At 39.3% G+C, this 21631-nt stretch overlaps 1 protein-coding gene across 12 annotated transcripts in view; it reads right to left on the reverse strand.

Moving 5' to 3' along the window:
• CDK14 (cyclin dependent kinase 14) overlaps positions 1–21631 on the reverse strand; it is a 742587-nt gene that overhangs the window by 275763 nt on the left and 445193 nt on the right. For all 12 annotated transcript variants that reach the window (XR_011382804.1, XM_070058416.1, XM_070058421.1 and 9 more), the window contains 1 exon segment: positions 9538–9661. Coding sequence is in view for 11 of the 12 variants with exons in the window: in XM_070058416.1 (XP_069914517.1) it covers positions 9538–9661 (124 nt within the window). In the remaining variant the exon portion in view is untranslated.

The following is a 21631-nucleotide window of genomic DNA, read 5'->3' on the forward strand; positions in this document are numbered from 1 at the left end:
CTCAGTCACAAATTTTTAAAGAATGTCTAATTTTCAGAATTTATAGCATGGCTCAGATTTTCCATGGTATCTAGTGTTTCTTAGTTCCAGTAAAGAACTTAGAAATCATATGCTTTAGACTGCAAGACTCACTTGCTGTTATCTAAGATTCTAGTACAAATAAGGCACTTTGATGGATCTACCAGTGGTGCCTGGTTTGGGCAGAATTCCAAAATGTGGCTTCCTAATATATGAAGTGCACGACCAGTACTATGGATATTTAAGATGAAGGTAAGTAATTTTAACCATTTTTGCTATAATTTTATAGGAGAAATGGGTTGTAAAAGAAATATTTATAAACCACAGAGAGCATTTAGGAAGCTTTATATTTTACAGAGGGTCATTAATGTATCCTTAATTCAAAGTATAAGTTTACACAACCTTTGTTTTCCTCATACAAAGTTTTTGTTCATTTTCCTATAGGTCAGCACTTCTATTGTTCCTTGTACTTGCTTATACAGACTTGCTGTACATGCTTATACAGACTTGTTTTCAGTTTGCCTTATTTGTGCTTTTCAGAGAGTTATCAAACTCACAGAAGTTGAGCCTGTGGCACCATAAATGCCAAAATACATGGGAAACTTAACAACGATTGTCTAAGTATTATTTCCCTTCAAACTGGAATGGTACCACAATAACCAGGGGAAATGGATGGCGTTTTTGAAGGCCATGTATGTTCCATGACATCTGGTCATAGTGTATTGCTTTAAGGGCACAGAAAAGCACTCTATCTTAACTTGCCCTATGTGACCACAAATCCTTGTTGTGCAGAGTACAGCTTATTTTATTTTCCTACTTTGTATAATGAAAATAAGTCACATTCTTGGGGGGGCTGGAATTTTTCTTGTCTTTTGTTTCTTTTTGAGAAACTCTCATGTAAAAATCAGAGCTACTCACTACCTCTGCTCTTGGTTGTCCATGAGGATTATTTGTAGTCTCTTTTTAATCCTGTGTTGGAACTGCCCTCCTCTTCTAGACTGTCTCCCCTTCATGATAATCATGACATCACACAGTGAATGTGTAGTGTGTAACATCAGATGTGGTGAGGGATTCTGAAATCCTGCAGGGTGGACTCAAAATCTCTGTAGCTATTGAATTATCTATGGCCAAAATGTTAGCATGGGTTGTCAGAAGACTGCCAGGTTTTAGCGAGGAGAAAGATAAGTGATATAAAAGAGAGATGAGGGGAAGAAAACTGCTCCCTAACTGGTATTAGTAATCTTCCATGTAGTTAATGGTCTAAAAATTATATATACTTTTAAAAATCCAGGCTTGGTACTGGTAACAGAGATATTGACTTTTCTGTACATTCCTCATTATTGGTTCCTCAGAAAATAATTATTAAGAGTTTATGGGGCCGGTGCCGTGGCTCACTAGGCTAATCCTCTGCCTGCGGCACCGGCACACTGGGTTCTAGTCCTGGTTGCGGCAGCGGATTCTGTCCCAGTTGCTCCTCTTCCAGTCCAGCTCTCTGCTGTGGCCAGGAAGTGCAGTGGAGGATGGCCCAAGTGCTTGGGCCCTGCACCCGCATGGGAGACCAGGAAAAGCACCTGGCTCCTGGCTTCGGATCAGCGCGGTGCACTGGCCGCAGCGGCCATTGGGGGGTGAACCAACAGAAAAGGAAGACCTTTGTCTCTCTCTCTCACTGTCCACTCTGCCTGTCAAAAAAAAAAAAAAAAAAAAAGTTTATGAAACCAGAGTAAATATCCATATTCACTTCAGCCCTATTTTTCAAATAAAAATTTGAATTTTCAAAAAAAATGTACAGTGCAAGGGATGGAAGAGAAGTCCCCACAAAGAAGAGGACACTAGTGAATAAGGAACCTCTAAGTAACCTTTCACACTTCTCTGCATGTTAACAAAACTCATGGTCAAGTGCAATCTCTTGGGCCTTCAAAAGTATGTTAGTGCTACATAATTCTATAGCTCACTTCAGTGCTACTCTTGCTAACATCAACTGAAACTCTTCCACCCCAGTCATCACAGCTGGCACTTAGGGTTTGAATCATTCCTTATGTAGATGTTTTATCAGGATAAATGCCTATATTTCAATTTCAACTCACATCCTGCATCACTTGCCTGATTTACCACCAACCATTCTGCCCTTACACAAGAGAAAAAAGATAATGTTTTTGCATATTGAAATCCCTCTGCCCAGAATGTTTCCATCGAAAGTACAGAATAAGATGATCAGTCCTATTTGTAGCAGTCTGTTCTGCATTTAATGATGTCTCGTTTCCTCACACGCATGATTTGGCTGAAACTGAACCATCAGTCTTTCAAATTTCCTTATTTCCATGGAGTTTGAAGCTGCCATTCTTAGCAATCAACCCCTATCCACTTTGCTTCAATCTGGTTCATGGTAAAGCACAGAGATTTCTCCTAGATAGAATCGTACAGTATATGCATATTAGATTCAGTTCATATACATCCTTCTGGTTCCCATTAGCAGTTTTCAAAAAATTCATCTGACAGTTTTTAAAAAGGCAGTGAATCTCTTCTGAATGATATTTTAACGGTGGATACATTTCACTCTACTATAGAGTCTTTGGATAATATGGAAGTGTCCATGTAGGTTCACCAGTTGGCTGGTGCCAGGGGTTCATAGTGGGAGAAGCTGTGTTTATGAGAAGGTGGGGGGTATAGGAGCTCTGTGTACCTTCTGTTCAATTTTAGCTATGAACATAAAACTGCCCTTAAGGATAAACTTTATTTAAAAGGAAAAAAATCCTAGTACATTTAGCATGTCAATATGCCTGGGAAGTGTAACATTATAACACAAAACAAAAAATATAATCAGATGTCAAGGTTATCACCATCATCATCATTACCATTCCTCTTGAATAAAAAATACATTTGAAGGAATAAGCCAGATATTAAAAAGAGATTTAAATGAAAAAGCCAAACAATGATTTAAAGATCAGGGAGAACTCAATTTTAAGGATCAACGCTCCTTTACAAAAGAGATACTGCAGTTCTAAAATAATAAGGGAAATAATTATGTTTAGTTCACATATCAAATCAAAATTCTAATAATGTAATCTTCATGATGTATTTCACAGATTTGAAAACATGTACATTTGCATTTGGAGTTTTAATGGAGTTCTCTGAGGAAACTAGGGGAAACCAACTTGTTTTTTGGTTCATATTCAGTATCAACTATTCTAAACATATTCTTCACTTTTTGATCTACATGAAACCAAGTGCCTAAACTTTGCATTAAAATTATTGGCCGGTGCTGCGGCTCATTAGGCTAATCCTCCGCCTAGCGGCGCCGGCACACCAGGTTCTAGTCCCGGTAGGGGCACTGGATTCTGTCCCGGTTGCCCCTCTTCCAGGCCAGCTCTCTGCTGTGGCCAGGGAGTGCAGTGGAGGATGGCCCAAGTGCTTGGGCCCTGCACCCCATGGGAGACCAGGATAAGTACCTGGCTCCTGCCATTGGATCAGCATGGTGTGCCGGCCGCAGTGTGCTGGCCGCGGCGGCCATTGGAGGGTGAACCAACGGCAAAGGAAGACCTTTCTCTCTGTCTCTCTCTCTCACTGTCCACTCTGCCTGTCAAAAAAAAAAAAAAATTAAAAAAAATTATTAATGTGTTAAACTGTTCAAAGGGCCTTCATTAGGTAATAAAATTATTTTTGCTATTAGGAAATATATTCTAAAATGAAAATACAGTAAAAGTGAATCCTATGGGTCATAACAAATGGACTAAATTATATTTAGTTTTAAATTTGTAACCATAGCATCAATGGCAAATTTTGTATGTGAATGATAAAAAAAAATTGTTAAAGGTCTGTACCTTTGAGACTAACAGGCTTTTATCCAAAGACTTTATATTTATCAAACTGACAGACTCAACTCTGCATTTGAAGGAAGTTGATTTCATTCTGTCTTCTGCTATTCCCTATGTGAATTCTGAGAAGCACACAGCAAACAAGCCATGCACTCACTATGTCCTCTACGGAGCCACATTTCTGGTGTGTTCCCTAAATTAATCTAAAATGTGATTAAAAATAATTTCCTTTTTCAAATCTGGAGAAGGAACAGCCTAGAGGAGGGAACTGTCAACATAAGGAAGGTAAAATTCTGAGACCTCTGGTGGGAAAGAGCCCTGTGTAATTTTACTTGATTAAAACCACAGAGCTATTTAACTTGGTTCCTCAGCTAGGAAAGTCAAGAAAATAAGCCAAGATCTTCAGTGCTTATATTTCAGCATTCTTGCTGTCTCTTTCTTTCAGGGGCAAATGTGACCCAGCTGTCTTTCATTATTAGTTAGACCATGACACGTAAAAGCAGCAGCAGAATGGCTGGAAAATGTGGAAGACATCAGCATTGGCTTGCGGGAGTTGCAGGGAGTCCAAATCCACAGACTGGACCATTTTGTTTTCATCTCAGTTAACGTGGCAAACTACCTTTAAGTTTCCCTACCATCATGCTGCAAATGAACTTGAAGTCCTCAGTGAATTTACTTGTCATGCTTTAGTAATTTTCTTTTAATGTGCTCTCGATGCATATTATAAAAGCATGAACTTCATCGATTTGAATTTCCAGAAGATTAGAATCAAAAATCAAGGTCTAGAGAGGGATGATATAGCATGGATTCCAAATGCAAAGGATAGACTTTCACATACCCATGAACATCTGGTCATCAGAAAGGGGGTCAATAATTTCTGAACTGGGGGCCAGAGCTGTGGTGCAGGTTAATCCTCTGGTTTGAGTCTGATCCAGCTCTCTGCTGTGGCCTGGGAAAACAGTAGAAGATGGCCCAAGTCCTTGGGCCCCTGCACCCACATGGGAGACCCGGAAGACGCTCCTGGCTCCTGGCTTCGGATCTGCGCAGCTCCTGCCATTACAGTCATCTGGGGAGTGAACTAGCACATGGAAGACTTTTCCGTCTCTCCCTCTCACTATCTGTAACTCTAGCTCTCAAATAAATACATAAAATCTTTAAAAAAAATTTCTGAATCATACAACATAAAAAACCAGCACTAAAACGACCTTAGAATGTATCTGCCCAATGCTATTCTTTTTCAGATGAGGTGCAAAAAGAGAGACTTCTTCAAAGTCACAAGCCATTATAGATAGAGTCAAGTCTCCTAACTCAACAGTCAATACACTTTTCCCTCAATAACATGAGTTCTGCAGAGTAGCAGCTTCAAATCTTACTCATCTTACTGTATGTTTACAATCACTCTGTGCTGTTTACTTCTGAAGCCTGAGGTTAGGAACACAGTGAATATGGAGCAGGTATGTAGGGCTCATGTGTGGAAGAGGCTGAAAGTAATCCTCATTTCACTGGCAATCGCAACAGCCCCGATAAAAACAACACTGTGTTAGGAACACCTAGTTTGCCAAAGCTGATCAAACAGAAACCAGCGATTTCAGTGCATCTTACTTTTGAGACTGATGCGCAGTTTAGGCATCCGTCCATCTTACTCACTGAACCATTATTTACTTGACAGCTGTTTTGTGGTAAGCGAGGAAACAGACATAGCACATACAATAGTCAGCAAGCAAGACAGTTCAAGTTCTTGGTCTCACAGACCATCCAATCAAGTAGCTAAAGCAAAATATACACTGATAAGTACATGACCAAAATAATTTTAAGTATGCTAGAGGAGCTACTGAAGAAGTCAAACTGTGGGACCACAAAGGGAAAGGTTTCGCTCATGGCACCGTGGTCTCTTTGAACAGGTGTCGTGAACTTGACCTGCATGATGAGGGAAAGGAGGATTAGCATTCCAGACAAAGGTTTGTGTGGGAACACGATGGGGTGTGGAGCATCAAGAAGCAAAGACACAGACTAGATAAAGGAAATTCAAACACTTTTTCTAGGGTACAGCGCTGTGGAGCAGAGGGTTACCCCACTATTTGCAGTGCTGACATTCCATACAGAATGCCAGTTAAAGTCCTGGCTTTTCCGCTTCCCATCCAGCTTCCTGCTAATGGGCCAGGGAAGGCAGGGGTCGACCGCCAAAAGGACTCGGGCCCCTGCTACCTATGTGGGAGACCTGGATAAAGTTCCTGGTTCCTGGTTTCAGCCTGGCCCAGTCCTGGCCATTGTGGACATTTGAGGAATGAACCAGAGGATGGAAAACTCTTTCTCTCACTGTCACTTCGTGTTAAATAAATAAATCTTTTCTTTTAAAGAAAAGACTTTTTTCTATAAGTAATAAAAAGATGAACTATCTTTTAGGAAATAATTCTATTTTATTACATAAAAGTATGCATAAAAAGCTATAGGGATGAGAAATCACACGTAATTTATTATTCAAAATGCACACAGAAAATAAGCTCTGGTGTTTTAAATATGATTTTTCTTCCAAGAAAAAAAAAACAGTCAAACCGCTTGACCACCTGGAATTCAGAACTGCATTCTGTTTAAAGCTGAATGGGTCTCTGAAAACATTACTGCCTAGTTTAATCTGTGCACCAGATAAAATCTGCAAAGTGCTCAGGATGAGCTCATTCATTAACTTTTGAACTGGTTAACTGACAATGTTCTCTAAATGATCTGATGCATTTTTGTATTAATGTATAGTCTATTTATATGGCATGGACGTCCTATCTGCTATATATAGAAAATAACATAAATGAGTGTATAGCGAATAGTAATTTTATAGAAGACAAAGTAAGGCAAAACACCTGGATATATGAATACAAACATACCGAACACCTGAGCTTCACGGATGTATTTTCAGCATCTGAATTCCAGCTTTGCAAACAGCTTCCTGTGTGACCAAGCCCAGGCTAATTTCGATTCCTCCCTGAACCTGAGGTCTCTCTCAAAAATATAAGTAAATATACTTGAAGCAGGAATTTCTGTCCAGCATATAGAATAAATTCAACAAATTCCCAAGTTTTTCCTACTACAATGTATCTTTCTAATAAAAATTGTTGCATCTACAATAAGAGAAAAATCATAGACTATATTTGTCTCTTTTAATAAAAATTTCATGGTATTGCCCAAATAAGAGAAAAAAAGGCAAGACAAGAAACTGGTTAGAAAGCTTTTTATACCTCTTAGTATGAACTAAGGCCTTGTGTTTCTAATTGCTCTACTGACTGGAACCATCCCATCTTGACTAGTTAGCTTCCCTGTGATTTCCAGTGTGTTTCCCTCATCTCAGACAGGCACACGTGCCCAAACACAGTAAATCACAGCTAACTGCATGTCTTAAATTAAAAGACAAAAATAACGCACAATTAATTGGGGCAAATTGTCAGTTAGTGAATAAGTCTCGCTCATTACACTTCGTGCACAGGATATGTGCCAAGTGCACGTTCCAAGCTAGACCATGCAGTCCACAACACTGAGACACAGGCATAACCCTGTGCAGAACAGGATCTGAGGAATCAAAAGCTCTGAAGTGTTCGACACTATAATCACACTGTATGCAGTTTTCATCTCAGAGATGCTACATTCAGACCTGTGCATAATAAAAAACAATTAGAAAGACCTGCAAGCTCGCTGACATGACATTGAACAGAGACGAGGTTTTGGCTATTACTGGGAAAACAGAAGCTGTTAAAAAGATTTTATATATATAATAGACATATAATTATATATTAATTTATATATAATACATATAATACAAATAAAGTATTCATGATACATTCTTCTATGAAAAATGCTTACAAAATAATATACTTTTTGTGTGGACATGTAATAAGTTCAAGAAGCAAGAAATGAGAGAATGTAGGAGGACTGGAAAGACACTGGGAAAATCTAGAATGATGATGTTAGCATTTGTTGTCTCAGTAATTTATAATACCTAAGAACCACTGAAATGTTAAAAAGTTGTATCTTAATGTTTCTAGATCTGATATAATAAAATGTCAGTTTTGAAGACCCAACAGAACCTTTTAAGATGAGCTCACCTATTAGAATAAAAACATCATAAAATTAAAAAAAAAAAAAACTCAGCAGTCACATATTCACAACTGTATTGTATCTCTGGTTATATAAACAAAATCATATTTTAAAAAATGTATCTTATAAACATACAAAAGGAGCCATGTCCAGTATAATCATGCATTATAAGTATTTTCATATTATATTAACATACCATAAAGATCACTGTAAATCCTTTTTAATTTACTGATACTGATAAACTTCAGAACATGTCCACAATAAAGCCAATAAACTTGAATTAGAGGACCTGCAAACTTGTCTCCTTCACCTACACCACTCTCCCATTATTTCCTACCCTATAATAGAGACTTTCTACCAGCCACCTAATAGAATTCTAACACCAAATCTGGCAACAAACAACAACAAAACACATACACACACAGGCACATACACACATACACACACTTTCACCATTTTTTCCAAAGTACATAAGGACAAAAGAAATATTTTGCAATAAATCACTTCTCATACTAACTTTTGTTATAGTTCAGTTTTAGAAGAATATACAAAACCTAACAGTAGATTCATTACAAAGGAAATCAACAGTCTACTACCTTGAAATAAGAAATATCATTTTCTGCCCTCTTATATTTACTGAACATGTTGGGGGAATAGGAAAAGATAGTCATATTTTAGCAAAAGCCCACATCACAACCCCAGGCATCTGTAAGTCCCCAGGGTAATAGTTTCATTCCATCCTTAATGGAACAAATTTCCAATCAGAATTTGTATTCCAAACTAACCAAGGCAATGCAACGTTAACACCTCACACTGCTGTCAGGCGTGCCCTGGTGCTCTGTGAGGTGACAGAGCTTGGGCAATCCAGAAACATCAGTCTTGACAAAGAAGGCGGGGCTAGCAGTGAGGGCGTGGCAGCGTGGCTCCCCTTCAGAGGCTCAAAGACAGCATCTGGAAGAAGGCTTCTGGTTGGAAGACAGCAATCTCAAAATTTCTAAAAAGGAATGCCTCCAATGGGTCCAGGAGTAAATGCCGCTTTTTTACCACACTATTGAGCATACTTGAGTAAACAACAGTCCTTTCTTGAAGCGTTGGCACTGCCCCCAGACTTGTAAGATATTACGGGCTTAGGGCGACCGACGCCCTCATACACAGTGATGCTCTGAAATGGCCAGGGGTTTACACTCCTTTTCTTCAAGTTGGGTAGAATACTGATAACTCTCGAAGGTGATAAGGGGTAAATTCAGGCTCATTATACCATCCTGCTTTTCAGTAGGTGACATTTTAATAATAAAAATTTTAAAAAACTACAAAGATTTCCTTGAGTTTTTTTTTAATGCTCAAAATTTTACTGACTTTTACTTAGGAAATACATATTAATGAGATCTGGTTTATGCTTATGAGTAGTTAAGTCTCTCTAGCACTCAGTATAAATGTTCTAAAAATCCATCAAGCATTATGTTTTATATTAGCACAAATAAATAAAAAAAAAAAATCTTTCCTTCCAGAAGAATTGTACCATGATCTACAATGACAGAAGAAGCACACCTAAACAAATGCAGGGCCACCATCTGCCTGGCATTCTCACAGTGTGACAAAATAGACTGGTAATTAACTGCTTTCCTACCGAAATCTGCCAGCTTTAACTCCCCCGTGTCACTGATCAGAAGGTTCTGTGGTTTCAGGTCTCTGTGCAAAATATAACGCTGGTGGATGTAAGACAGCCCTCGCAGCAACTGAAATAAAAATAACTGGAAAAAGAAACAAAACAAAACAGGAAGACAAAAGTTAAAAATCTGAACACAGATAAATGCCACTTTCTACATTCAGTCTGCCAATCACTTGCATTTGGTGGGAATGAGTATCCATCACTAGATTTCCTATCAAATTATTTAAACACAATGTGCAGTATTAGCCTGTAGATCCCTCATTCATTAAGTGGCAATCTGAGCATTTCAAACAACCCATTCTATCAAGCCTGACTGACACCTCTTCAGCAGAGAGATCAATGCCTCAATCTACATTCCATAAATTAAGCAAAATGTAGGATTCAATTTTTTATAATATTTTAATGTCTACAGGCATAAAATTATGTTTGAGAGAAAAACTATCATAGCATTATAGAGATTAAAAACACAGAATTATTTACCAAATTTATGTAACTGTGCACAGATTTAATTCCATAGAAATGACATAAAGATGGTAACCTTGAGTTCACCCATTGACATGCTTTAAGAATGGAAAGATAAGATAATTTGAAATAATTAAAACAAAAACAGTCACATGATCCAATTAATAGTACATTGTAATAGATGGCTTTTTGCACATATGGCCACAGAGAATGAGCTGTTGCCTCAAGACAGACAGAACCTTCACTAATTACAGAGCCGACCCAACCTCAAGGGAAAGGACACAGAGCAAAAGGGAGAAATCAAGAACTCGAGAGCAATACTTTTATAAGGAATTTGAAAAAGTGACTAATGGCCTCTCTGTGAACTTTCATATTACAGTGTATCAAATGCTCCTAGTCCAATAACAAAAAGTGTGATTCACTACACTTCTCAATATTCCGCTTAGGAAAAAAGAATATTTTAAGCAATTTGCTTGCCAAAAGACATTTTTTTTTGAATGTTGATCTTGTAGAACAACAATAAAAACAAATGTTACGTTTTAGTGGCACCAAGTTTCTAGCCTTTATAATCAGCCAGTAACAAAAGGCAGTTTCAGGGAAATTTTAAACGAAATGCAAAATATTGATGGGAGGAAGGGTTCCAGAACATTCAAATGGAACTCTGGCAAGTCCTTGAAGGTTCCAAAAGCTTGCATTTCTGAAGTGTTCCAACCAACAATGGGTCATGAAAGCCAACTCAAGTGATTTTTATAGGGGGCATACCTTGAAATTAAAACAAATTCATCTCAAAATTTCTGTATGTGATAATATGCATAGGGCAGTGAAGGCCTAGGATCATTATTCTCAAAGTATAAATGCAGAAAATAAATGTCCATTCTGTGTTAGCCTAGATTAAATTACTGGTTTAAGAACCCAAAGAAGCAAACATCTCTCTAGATTTCTCATCTTTTCCATTCTTACATATAGCTGATGAAAAGATTTAATGTCATCACTATCGGTTTCCAGTCTCATTCCTCACTTCTAATACCCCCATCATTCTGAATATTTTTTTAAAGATTCATTTATTTATTTATTTATATATTTTTTTTGATAGGCAGAGTGGACAGTGAGAGAGAGAGACAGGTCTTCCCTTGCCGTTGGTTCACCCTCCAATGGCCGCCGCTGCAGCCGGCGCAGCGCGCTGATCCGATGGCAGGAGCCAGGAGCCAGGTGCTTTTTCCTGGTCTCCCATGGGGTGCAGGGCCCAAGCACCTGGGCCATCCTCCACTGCACTCCCTGGCCATAGCAGAGAGCTGGCCTGGAAGAGGGGCAACCGGGACAGAATCCGGCGCCCCGACCGGGACTAGAACCCGGTGTGCCGGCGCCGCAAGGTGGAGGATTAGCCTATTGAGCCACGGCGCCGGCTAAAGATTCATTTATTGATTTGAGAGACAGAGTTACAGACAGACAGAAAGAGAGCACCAATATAGAAAGAAAGAAAGAAAGAAAGAAAGAAAGAAAGAAAGAAAGAAAGAAAGAAAGAAAGAAAGAAAGAAAGAAAGAAAGAAAGAAAGAAAGAAAGAAAGAAAGAAAGAAAGAGGGAGGTCTTCCATCTGTTGGCTCAATCCCCAAATGGCCGAAATAGCCAGGGCTGAGCCAGGTGTTAGCTAAGAGCATCTTCGGGCCTCCCACGTGTGAGCAGGGGCCCAAACACTTGGGTCATCCTCTACTGTTTTCTCAGGCCATCAGCAGGAAGCTGGATTGAAAGAGGAGCAGCCAGGACTAAAACCAGTGATCATATGGGATACCAGCACCGCAGGCAGAGGCTTAGTCCATTATGCCACAGCGCTGGCCCATCCTGAACTTTAAAGCTTATAATTTCTAAGGAAGCCAAGGACCCTTTAGTTTAGAAAGAAAGAGAAAGCTTATTTTGTGTTTTCAAACACTTTATGCACACACAACCATACATACACCCACATGTATGCAGAGGCAGAGGCAGACCATGTAACAATTTCAAAAATAAACTGACACTGAAAAGAAATGTTTTGGCATTGTGCAAGATGATAACTGATCTTTGGGATCTATCAGGCACTTACCAGAATATACACTTTAACCACAGAAAAGCATTTTAATTTAACAAGCTCCTAAACCCACTAAATGCCAATTACTCTTCTATGCATTATAGAATATAACCTAATTTAATCTTTGTAATCATTTAAATGAAGTAATTCCCATGAATTTCTGCACATCAGCGATTGAGAGAAATGAGTGCAGTTGCTCAGGACCACACAGCCGTTAACTGCAACGCTAGAACTCGAACTCAGATGCTTTGACTCCAAAGTCAGGGCTCTTAATCACCCCACTCTGGGAATCTTGGCCACAGATCCACTGGCAAAGGCACAGTGTTCGTATAGAAGCTTCGTCCTCCAACTGACAAAATAGCATATGGGTGTCTGATAGCCTGGCTCCAGTTAAGCACTGATCCCAACCAGGTGCCCAGGGATTATCATCCCACGTCCCTAAGTTCCAGTAAGCCTACCCCATCCCCTCACACTCAGAGCAAGTTGTTCCCAACGTGATCTTTTGTTCTTGCCTCTTTTGTCAGAAAAAAAAAAAAATCCCTTTTCTCTATTGCCTATGAATCTCTATTTATGTTCCCTGAAGCCCTTCCTGACCACTTCCCTGGACACTGGCCCCACACCGGTGTGTGGAAGATACTCCACCTTCATGCCCCAGGGTAGCCTCTGCATGTGTCTATCAGGATGGCATTATCTATCAGGATGGTGTTAACACCTCCCATCTACTGTGTGCCTTAGCCATCTTCAGAACCTGAGTACACAGCTGACATTCCAATACCAGTGATGTGATGACGGCACAGAACCTGGAGACGTCCGGGTGGTGGCAGGTAAGACCTAACCAACTGGCAACCCTACAACAGGGAGAGTGGGTGGATCAAGCTGCCCCAAAAGGGCTTTTATTTTAATAGCTTCACTAATTAGAGAAAATAGATAATCCTCATGCTAATCCACAAGCTGCTGAAATGGACAGCACACTAAAAGAGATTAAGAAAATGAGCACTACACACTCCAATTGTAAGTGCATACACCGCAACCAAGACCCAAACAGGACAAACATAGCCCCAAATTTTTAGCAATGCTGAAAGTTAAGTCTGAACAAATCTTCACAGAATAATTCATTCAAGGTATATGAAGACTCAACCATGTACGTCAGGTACAGTAGTGGAGGAAGGGCGCGAAGATGAGTGAGATACAAGATGGGGTCTGAACAGCCTCCTGGGGATGACAGATGCACAGACCACCGCCACTGTGCTGTGACAGCAACACAAACTGTGGGTACTGAAAGCAAAGGTGGAGGATATCACAACAAACAGCACTGGAACTGATTCTGCCATTACAAGAAGAAAAACAAGGAGGAGGGAACAAATCATAGAAAACTGGCCACTCTGAAAACAGAATTCATGACCTGTGAAATGTTAAAAGAAAGATGAGTTGATCAGCATTCAGTTGACACAGACGTTGGAGTGCTATTTCAAACCCCTTCTATTCTTAGAAAACTGAGACCAAGCAAGCAGATATAATATAGGTTCAGAAGAAGAAAATCTCAAAACTAATGAAAGAGGATAATACATGAGAATGTGAACCTGCCAACTCAATATGATAAAAGTAATGATGGTGAAAGGACAACATAATTCATTGAAATCATGAGCTACGTTGGCATTTTATGAATAATGCTTTAATGTACTCAACAAAATATACACCTGTAGCTACAGGTGGGAAGGCTCTAAGAGTGAGGCACCTTGACCAGTCACACAGTCTACCCACAGATGACTCTCTGGGAATATCTTGACAGCTCAAGCCACAGAGTCTCTTCCTTTAGACCAGTGGGCATGTACCTAACATCTGCATGGTAAGTCTTGCAAAAGCCACTTAAGGTGATTGTTAATGAAGTCATATTACAGGGACCAGTGCTACAGTGTAGCAGGTAAAGCTGCCATACGCAACACCGGCATTGCATATAGGCACTATTTAGAGTCCTGGCTGCTCCACTTCCAATCCAGCTCCCGGGTAATGTGCCCGGGGAAAGTAGAGGAAGATGACCCAAGTGTTTGGACTCCTGCACCCATGTGGGAGACCTGGAAGAAGCTCCTGGCTCCTCACTTAGGAACAGCCTAGCTCTGGCCATTTGGAGAGTGGCCATTGGATGGAAGATCTGTCTCTCTCTCTCTCTCTTTCTAATGCTGCCTTTCAAATAAGTAAATAAATATTTTTTAAAAACTATATTATAACAAGTTAGGGTTGATGTTCTGTGAAAAAGCAGAGGGTGCCACAAGAACAGGAAGAACCATCACATGGCAAGCCAATACACAGAAACATCAGTGCTGCTATAATCATCAATGGTATCTCACCTACTGAAAAGGGACCAACTCTAACTGAAGGTTTGCTCTAATTTAAGAATTCTTCCAAGTACCTTTATGTGGGGAGCAGGGCCCGGCCCCCACAATATGGCGCTGAGAGGGAGTAAACAACTTCCACACAGCTGCCTCACCAATTCGACTAACAAGCTGCAGGAGCTAATCTGCCCCTGATTGGAGGAGAGCAGCGTGCTCAGCGCGTGGGGAGAGAAAGCCAGCAGAGTTGGGATTGGTGGAAGAGGACTATAAAGGAGGAGAGAGACAACATGCAGGAGGAACATCTGAGGAACCCCTGAGAGAGCCAGCCAGCGGTGTGCCGCTCCTCTGCAGAAGCGGGGAAAGCGGTGGAGGTGCCGCCCCTCTGCGGAGGCAGGGTCGGGGGAGTGGCAGCAAACTCGGGAAGGGCCGGGCAAAGAGAACAGCGCAGGGTCCGGTGTCGTTCCTCCGCGAGTGGGGGAGCGACACCTTTACATATATTACTTAATCCTTTCCATCTATTGTCCTTTACTTTTCCTTTCCTTTTAAACAAATGAGAGGGGCCAGCACTGTGGCACAGTGGGTTAACGCTCTGGCCTGAAGTGCTGGCATCCCATATGGGCACCAGTTCGAGAGCCGGCTGCTCCACTTCCAATCCAGCTCTCTGCTGTGGCCTGGGAAAACAGCAAAAGATGGTCCAAGTGCTTGGGCCCCTGCACCCATGAGGGAGACCCAGAAGAAGCTCCTGGCTCCTGGCTTCAGATCGGCATAGGTCCAGCCGTTGCGGCTATCTAGGGAGTAAACCATCGGATGGAAGACCTCTCTCTCTCTTTTTCTTTCTCTCTGCCTCTCTTCTCTCTGTGTAACTCTGACTTTCAAGTAAATAAATAAATAAATCTCTTAAAAAAAAAAAAACAAATGAGAAAAATAAAGCTCTAAAAGAACAAAATCTTTCTCTAAGACAGCCAATCATCACACAGAGCTTATAAACTTCCCACTAAAATTCATAATCTTAAATGAGGTAGATGCAGAACACATGCATGGATGGATAGTTACATACCTGATAGAGTAAAGGTCTTTTATTATTAAGTGAACCCAAGTTTCTAACCATCTCAATGAACATACAATGAGCATGTGATCCTTGAATTTTTGTTTTTGTGATCTAAAATATTTTTCGACATAAATAGCATGGCAGAAGACAGCTTCATGTACTGAAGTTGATAAAATAACACATTTCCCTATCAATCTACTGTGGCTGCCATAAGGTATTCTAAGAATCTTTGTCATTTATGTGTATTCTATTCAATTTTTATAAAAAGAGATTTCTCCAAATCTGCCAGGATGATTGCTGAAGTTCCACACTTTACTTTGAATATGTCCACTTTCTGCAATCAGTCTTGATGGACAAGGACACTTCTGTGAGCAGCTCTCTTTAGCGTTGTGTTGTCAGCCCCAACAGATATTCTCAGCACCACAGCACACACTTCTGGGGAGAATCCCTTACGACTTCATCTATTCCCTTTGAAACACTTTGGATTTTAAGTAGGTAGAAAATTATCAGGATAAAGTGTTTTATCACAACTTTTAAAGTAGTTAATAAAAGGCACATGCTATTCGATTCAATATGTTGTACTGATAACTTAGAAGAATTACTGGCCCTTCTGATGAGCAATGAGTTTTATAACCAACAACTCCCCCTGCCCCGAGTGTAAAGCTGTGAAATCAAATGCTCTTTCTTCTCAATATCAAGAGTTGACAGCACTCACAGACTGTCAGAAATACGTGGACTGTGTAACATGTGCTAAAAAGTGCAGTAAACACACATTTTCAAGTATGAGTCAATTTCCTTGAAGCAATATGTCCTGGATTTCTTAAGGCTTAGAGGAGACTAGAAATTTATTGATAAGAGCAAATTACCATGGACGCTGCTCCATATGGCACACAGCTAGGCTCCCTTTCTGCCCAGGCCATGGGATCATGTCTAACATTTCTGCATCTTAAGTTTTCACCTTGAAAATGATCAGTTCAGTCTTGGATACCTTTAATAGCCAGTCACATTGTAAAATTACATCATTCCATAATTTTATGAATAACAGAAATAGGACGGACTCCACAAATCCAACAACTGTAATAACTACCATGTACTGAGTTCTTATCCTAATAGACATGGTACTAAGTGTTTTGTATTCATTTGACAATTTAATATGCACAATATCCTCACCAGATAAGTATTATTATTTCTACTAAGAGAAACAGAAATAAAGTCTCAGAGAAATTAAGTGAATTGGCCAAGACACAGAGCAAGTTAGAAGTACTGATATTTGGACCTTCTTTTTTCTTACTTTGACTCCACAATTAAGACTACTGGTAACCAAACAAAGTACACATACTATGTGATGAAAGTGGCTATATACAGTAAGCCCAAGGCTACAAAATGTGACACTGGCTGATAAATCAAAGTTGTACATTAGTAATAAATACTTAAAATGATGTTTCATATACAACACTGTATCTTCTTAAAGCCCACATGGGCTATACAATCATTCATACTTCCAACTTCCTAGAAATGAAAAATAATTAATCTTTGAATCTCAAAATATAAAATCAATGTCAAAATATTTAAAAATATGCATCATATAGTGGTTTTGTTGCAATCTTAGGTCTTCTTAAATATTTTAAAAAAACACAAAATCATGATTCAAGATACCCAAAAAAGTATTAACTTATAACAAAATATATCTACTAAACACCCTCAATAGTCACGACTTTACAAAGCATCATTGCAATTAAATATACTGAATTTTTAAAGAATACTTAGAAGACTATACACAGGGATAAAAAGGAGACAGAAATAAAACCTTCGCTATTCAACATTATGCTATAATTTTCACATCACACTTGTATTAAAGTGCTACTAAGACAGTGTAAAACATAATTATTTATGCCAGAATTTAAATGATTTTACTGCCTGAAGTAAAATCTTAGACAATTAAGCAACACAAATTATCTTACTATCAACTGAGATTAATACAACTTTTTTTTTTTTTTTTAAGAATATGGACTGACAGCTCTCTGCTATGTCCTGAGATAGCAGTAGAAGATTGGGCCCCTGCACCTGCGTGGGAGAAGGAGAAGAAGCTCCTGGCTCCTGGCTTTGGATCAGCATAAATCCGACCATTGTGGCCAATTGGGGAGTGGATGGAAGACCTTTCTCTCTGCTCTCCTCTCTCTGTGTAACTCTGAATTTCAAATAAATAAATAAATCTTAAAAAAGAAAAAAAAAGAATATGGACTGAAAAACTGACCAATGTGCTAAACCAAGCTTGAGTCTAAAGCTCTAGAAAGTTCACCAGGGGCCAGCACTGTGGAATAGCAGGTGAAGCCAATGCTGGCATTCCCTGTGGATGCAGGTGTGAGTCCTGGCTGCTCCACTTCTGATTCAGCTCCCTGCTAATGATCATGGGAAACAGCAGAAGAGGGCCCAGGTGTTAGGCCCCTGACACCTCTGTGGAAGACCTGGATGAAGCTCTTGGCCACTGGGGCAACCTTGGGATTCTACTATTGGATGGAAGATCTTAACTTTCAAAATAAATAAATCTTAAGAAAAAGAAAAGAAAAAGAAATTTCACCAAACCAAGCAATACCATGGAAAGAACTTAATTTCAAACGGAACACATATTCAAAGACTTACAAGTTCATTTACATAAAATCAACAAAAAATCTCTCCATAGCCACTCAGAGGTCTGCAGTAACAACAATGTAAACATGAATGGGAAAATAACTATGTAAGAAATGGTCAAAGGACTTGAACTTTGACATTTTTCAAAAGAGGAAGTTCAAATGGCCAACAGACACATGAAAAAATGCTCATCAAAATCAAAATCACAATGAGACTTCACCTTACCCTAGTTTGAATGAGTCTCATACAGAAATCAACCAACAACAAATGCTGGTGAGGATGTGGGGATAAAGGTACCCTAATCCACTGTTGCTAGGAATATAAGCTGGTGTAGCCACTGTGACAGTATAAGATTCCTGAGAAATCTCAATACAGACCTACCATACGACTCAGCCACTCCTGGGAACATACCCAAATATAAAGAAATCAGTATATGAAAGAATGATCTGTACACCCATGTTTACTGTAGCTCAAGTCACAATAGCCAAGATATGGATTCAACCAAGATGTCCATCAACTGAAGACTAGATAAAGAAATTATGGTATATATGCACTATGGAATACTACACAACAGTTAAAAATGAAATCTTGTTGTTTGCAACAAAATGGATGCAACTATAAACCATTATACTTGGTGAAATAAGCCAGCCCTAAAAAGACAAATATCACATGTTCTCTCTGATGGATGGTAACTAAAAGAGTACCTAAAAGCTGACTATAGGAGTGAAATTGACACTTTGAGAAGCAATAATTTTGAACAACCCTTTCCTTAACTGTTAACAGTGTCTGTGTGTGTGTATGTGTGTGTGTTTTCTTCTTCAAACCATTTGTTGAACTGTTTACTTAGTGTAGGGTTAATCTTATGAGTAAAGTTAACTGAGGGGCAGGCGCTGTGGTGTAGTGGGTAAAGCTGCCACCTGCAGTGTCGGCATCCCATATGTGTGCCGGTTCAAATCCTGGCTGCCCCATTTCCAATCCTCACTGCTATGGCCATAGCTCTCTGCTATGGCCTGGAAATGCAGCAGAAGGTGGCCCAAGTCCTTGGGCCCCTGCACCCACATGGGAGACCTGGAAGAAGCTCCTGGATCCTGGTCTCAGATAGGCGCAGCTCTGGCCATTGTGGCCAACTTGGGGAGTGAACCAGCGTATGGAAGACCTCTCTCTCTCTCTCTCTCTCCCTCTCTCCCTCTCTCCCTCTCTCCCTCTCTGCCTTTCCTCTCATTGTGTAACTTTGACTTTCAAATAAATAAATAAATATTTAAATAAAAGTTAACTGAAAATATATCTTTGTAAAAAATAAGAATGGGAATAGGAGAGGAATGAGGAAGACAGGTGGGAGTGCAAGCAGGTGGGAGGGTAGAGTGGGAAGAAACATTATGTTCCTAAATTTGTATATATGAAATGCATGAAGTTGTATTCCTTAAATAAAATTTTACAAAAAAAAAAAAAAAAACACACAAAGGTCACTCACACACACACACACACAAAACCAAAAAACAGAAAAAAAAATAACTATGACCTGTACTGCTTAGTCCCACGAAGTTTGTGTCTTTCCAAGGCAATCAGAAAAATCTCTGGCAGTGTGTGTGTATACTCTATTAACTGTGCTGATTTCCCTTCCAGGGCTTCACGCATGTAAACAAAGGGATCCTGGCACAGGATGCATCTTAAACTGGAGAGTGGCAATGTGAGCAAGGTGGCTTGAAGCCTGAAATCTGTGAATGTGCCTTCCCTATTCCCAAAGGGTACTCCACCAAGGTGGGAACTTCCATCAGACAGTCAAAGCACAACACCAACTCCAGTTTTTTGTAGGCACTTCAGTATTTTTGGGGATGACTTTCTCCAGTCTGGGTTTTAAAGCACGCCTAGGAGAGAGTGGAGTGCTTAATTAACTGGCCTTTATTTCCTTTGTCAGATCCAAACTGTTACAAGCAGATTAGCAGATGACAATAAAGAAGAAAAAGCCAAACTCAAAATGACGAAATGCATGGTTAATCCTCCACTTGCTAGGTATGGGAGATTATTTTGTTGTAACAAAAAGAGGATGAAAACGCTCAGAAGAAGCCTGGGCAGGAGCTGAGACTAGGTGATAAATTCTTAAAACACTCTTTGATGGCCTCATGAAATAATCATATTTCCTGAAACACAGAATGAGGAAAGGCTCTATAAAATTCATGGTAACGCATAGTAGAAAAACATTATGAGCTAAATGAGAGCTCTAATGAAGAATATGGAGAAAATCAGGTATCATTTGATTTTCTATCTCAACATTAAAGAGTCTCATTGCGGAATCCACTCTCAGTGCCATCTGTATAAGAGAATCTTAATTTGGCATAACATTACTCTGTCTGTTATACACCTGCTTGTTCTCTCAACTATGAAAGAAAAATAGCAACTTTTCAACAACAATAAACCTCCTATATTTTAATTAGTGTACCTATTGAAATGAAAGATAAAAACCAGTCTTATGCCAATGGGATTTCAAATACTCCAGAGAATTAAAGCCTGGTGTTCAAAATTACTTGGGTCATTTTCAGTGACTTAAACAAATGGCAAGTGTGCTTTTTGCAGGGAATCTTCAAGAAAAGGCATTATAATAACATGACAATGAAAGTACATTACATTACATGAAAACACAGAAAGATTCCATCTCTTCATGGCAGTAAGACTCAAACGATCTACATTTCTGGATGTCAGCTGGAGACAGCAACAATTAATCTTTTTTTTTTTTTTCACAAATCTTAATTATCAGTCTGTCAAGCTTATCAATTTTTAAAGCAGACATGAAAACCTGAATAAAGGATGAAAGTTCAGACTGCTATGGTCATTTTTTTTTTAATTCAGTGGTCACAATATAAATCAATGAGAATGATACAATCAAGCTAAATAAAATTCTGTATTCAACTCAAATTTGACAGTAAAAAACCAATATAATTTATAGCAAATACATTATAAAAGGTGGAAAAATTAACTGCCTTTCCAAAAAATTCTAACCAACTTCCTCCACATCGATTATCATGTTCCTAAAATTAGTTGTTGTGCCCCATAAATATTTATGACAAGGCCAACATCCTCAGTCTTTTGATTCAGGTTTTAAATTGCTCTTAAATAAGTAGTTGCTAAGTTTACCTATTTGTCAAAAATTGATATTATGCTTAGAAACAAACTATTAGTTAATAGTGAATATTTACTTCCGAATGCCTTGACAATTGACACTTTCTGTAGGCAACAGAATCAGCAAAGCGATCCTGGAAATTTAGTTAACTCTGATATTCTCATGTTGTGCATCTATTCCAGTGTATGCCAGGAAGATACATTTAAAAAGATAAAACTTTCTCGGATGTTTTGCTGGGACTCAGGAACTAGATGCTATGCCAGTTATTCTCTCTCTGCCTTCATTCTTCCATGCCATGACTTCTGCGAAGCTGGAAATTCTACTCGAACCACAGAAAGGAAAAATCCTCGCAGTTCTTCAGTGCATGCCATCCATGTTTTAACAACAAACAAGAATATATGAAAAATAA

This window comes from Oryctolagus cuniculus, chromosome 16 (genome assembly GCF_964237555.1).
Source record: "Oryctolagus cuniculus chromosome 16, mOryCun1.1, whole genome shotgun sequence".
In the NCBI taxonomy this organism is placed as follows: Eukaryota; Metazoa; Chordata; class Mammalia; order Lagomorpha; family Leporidae; genus Oryctolagus; species Oryctolagus cuniculus.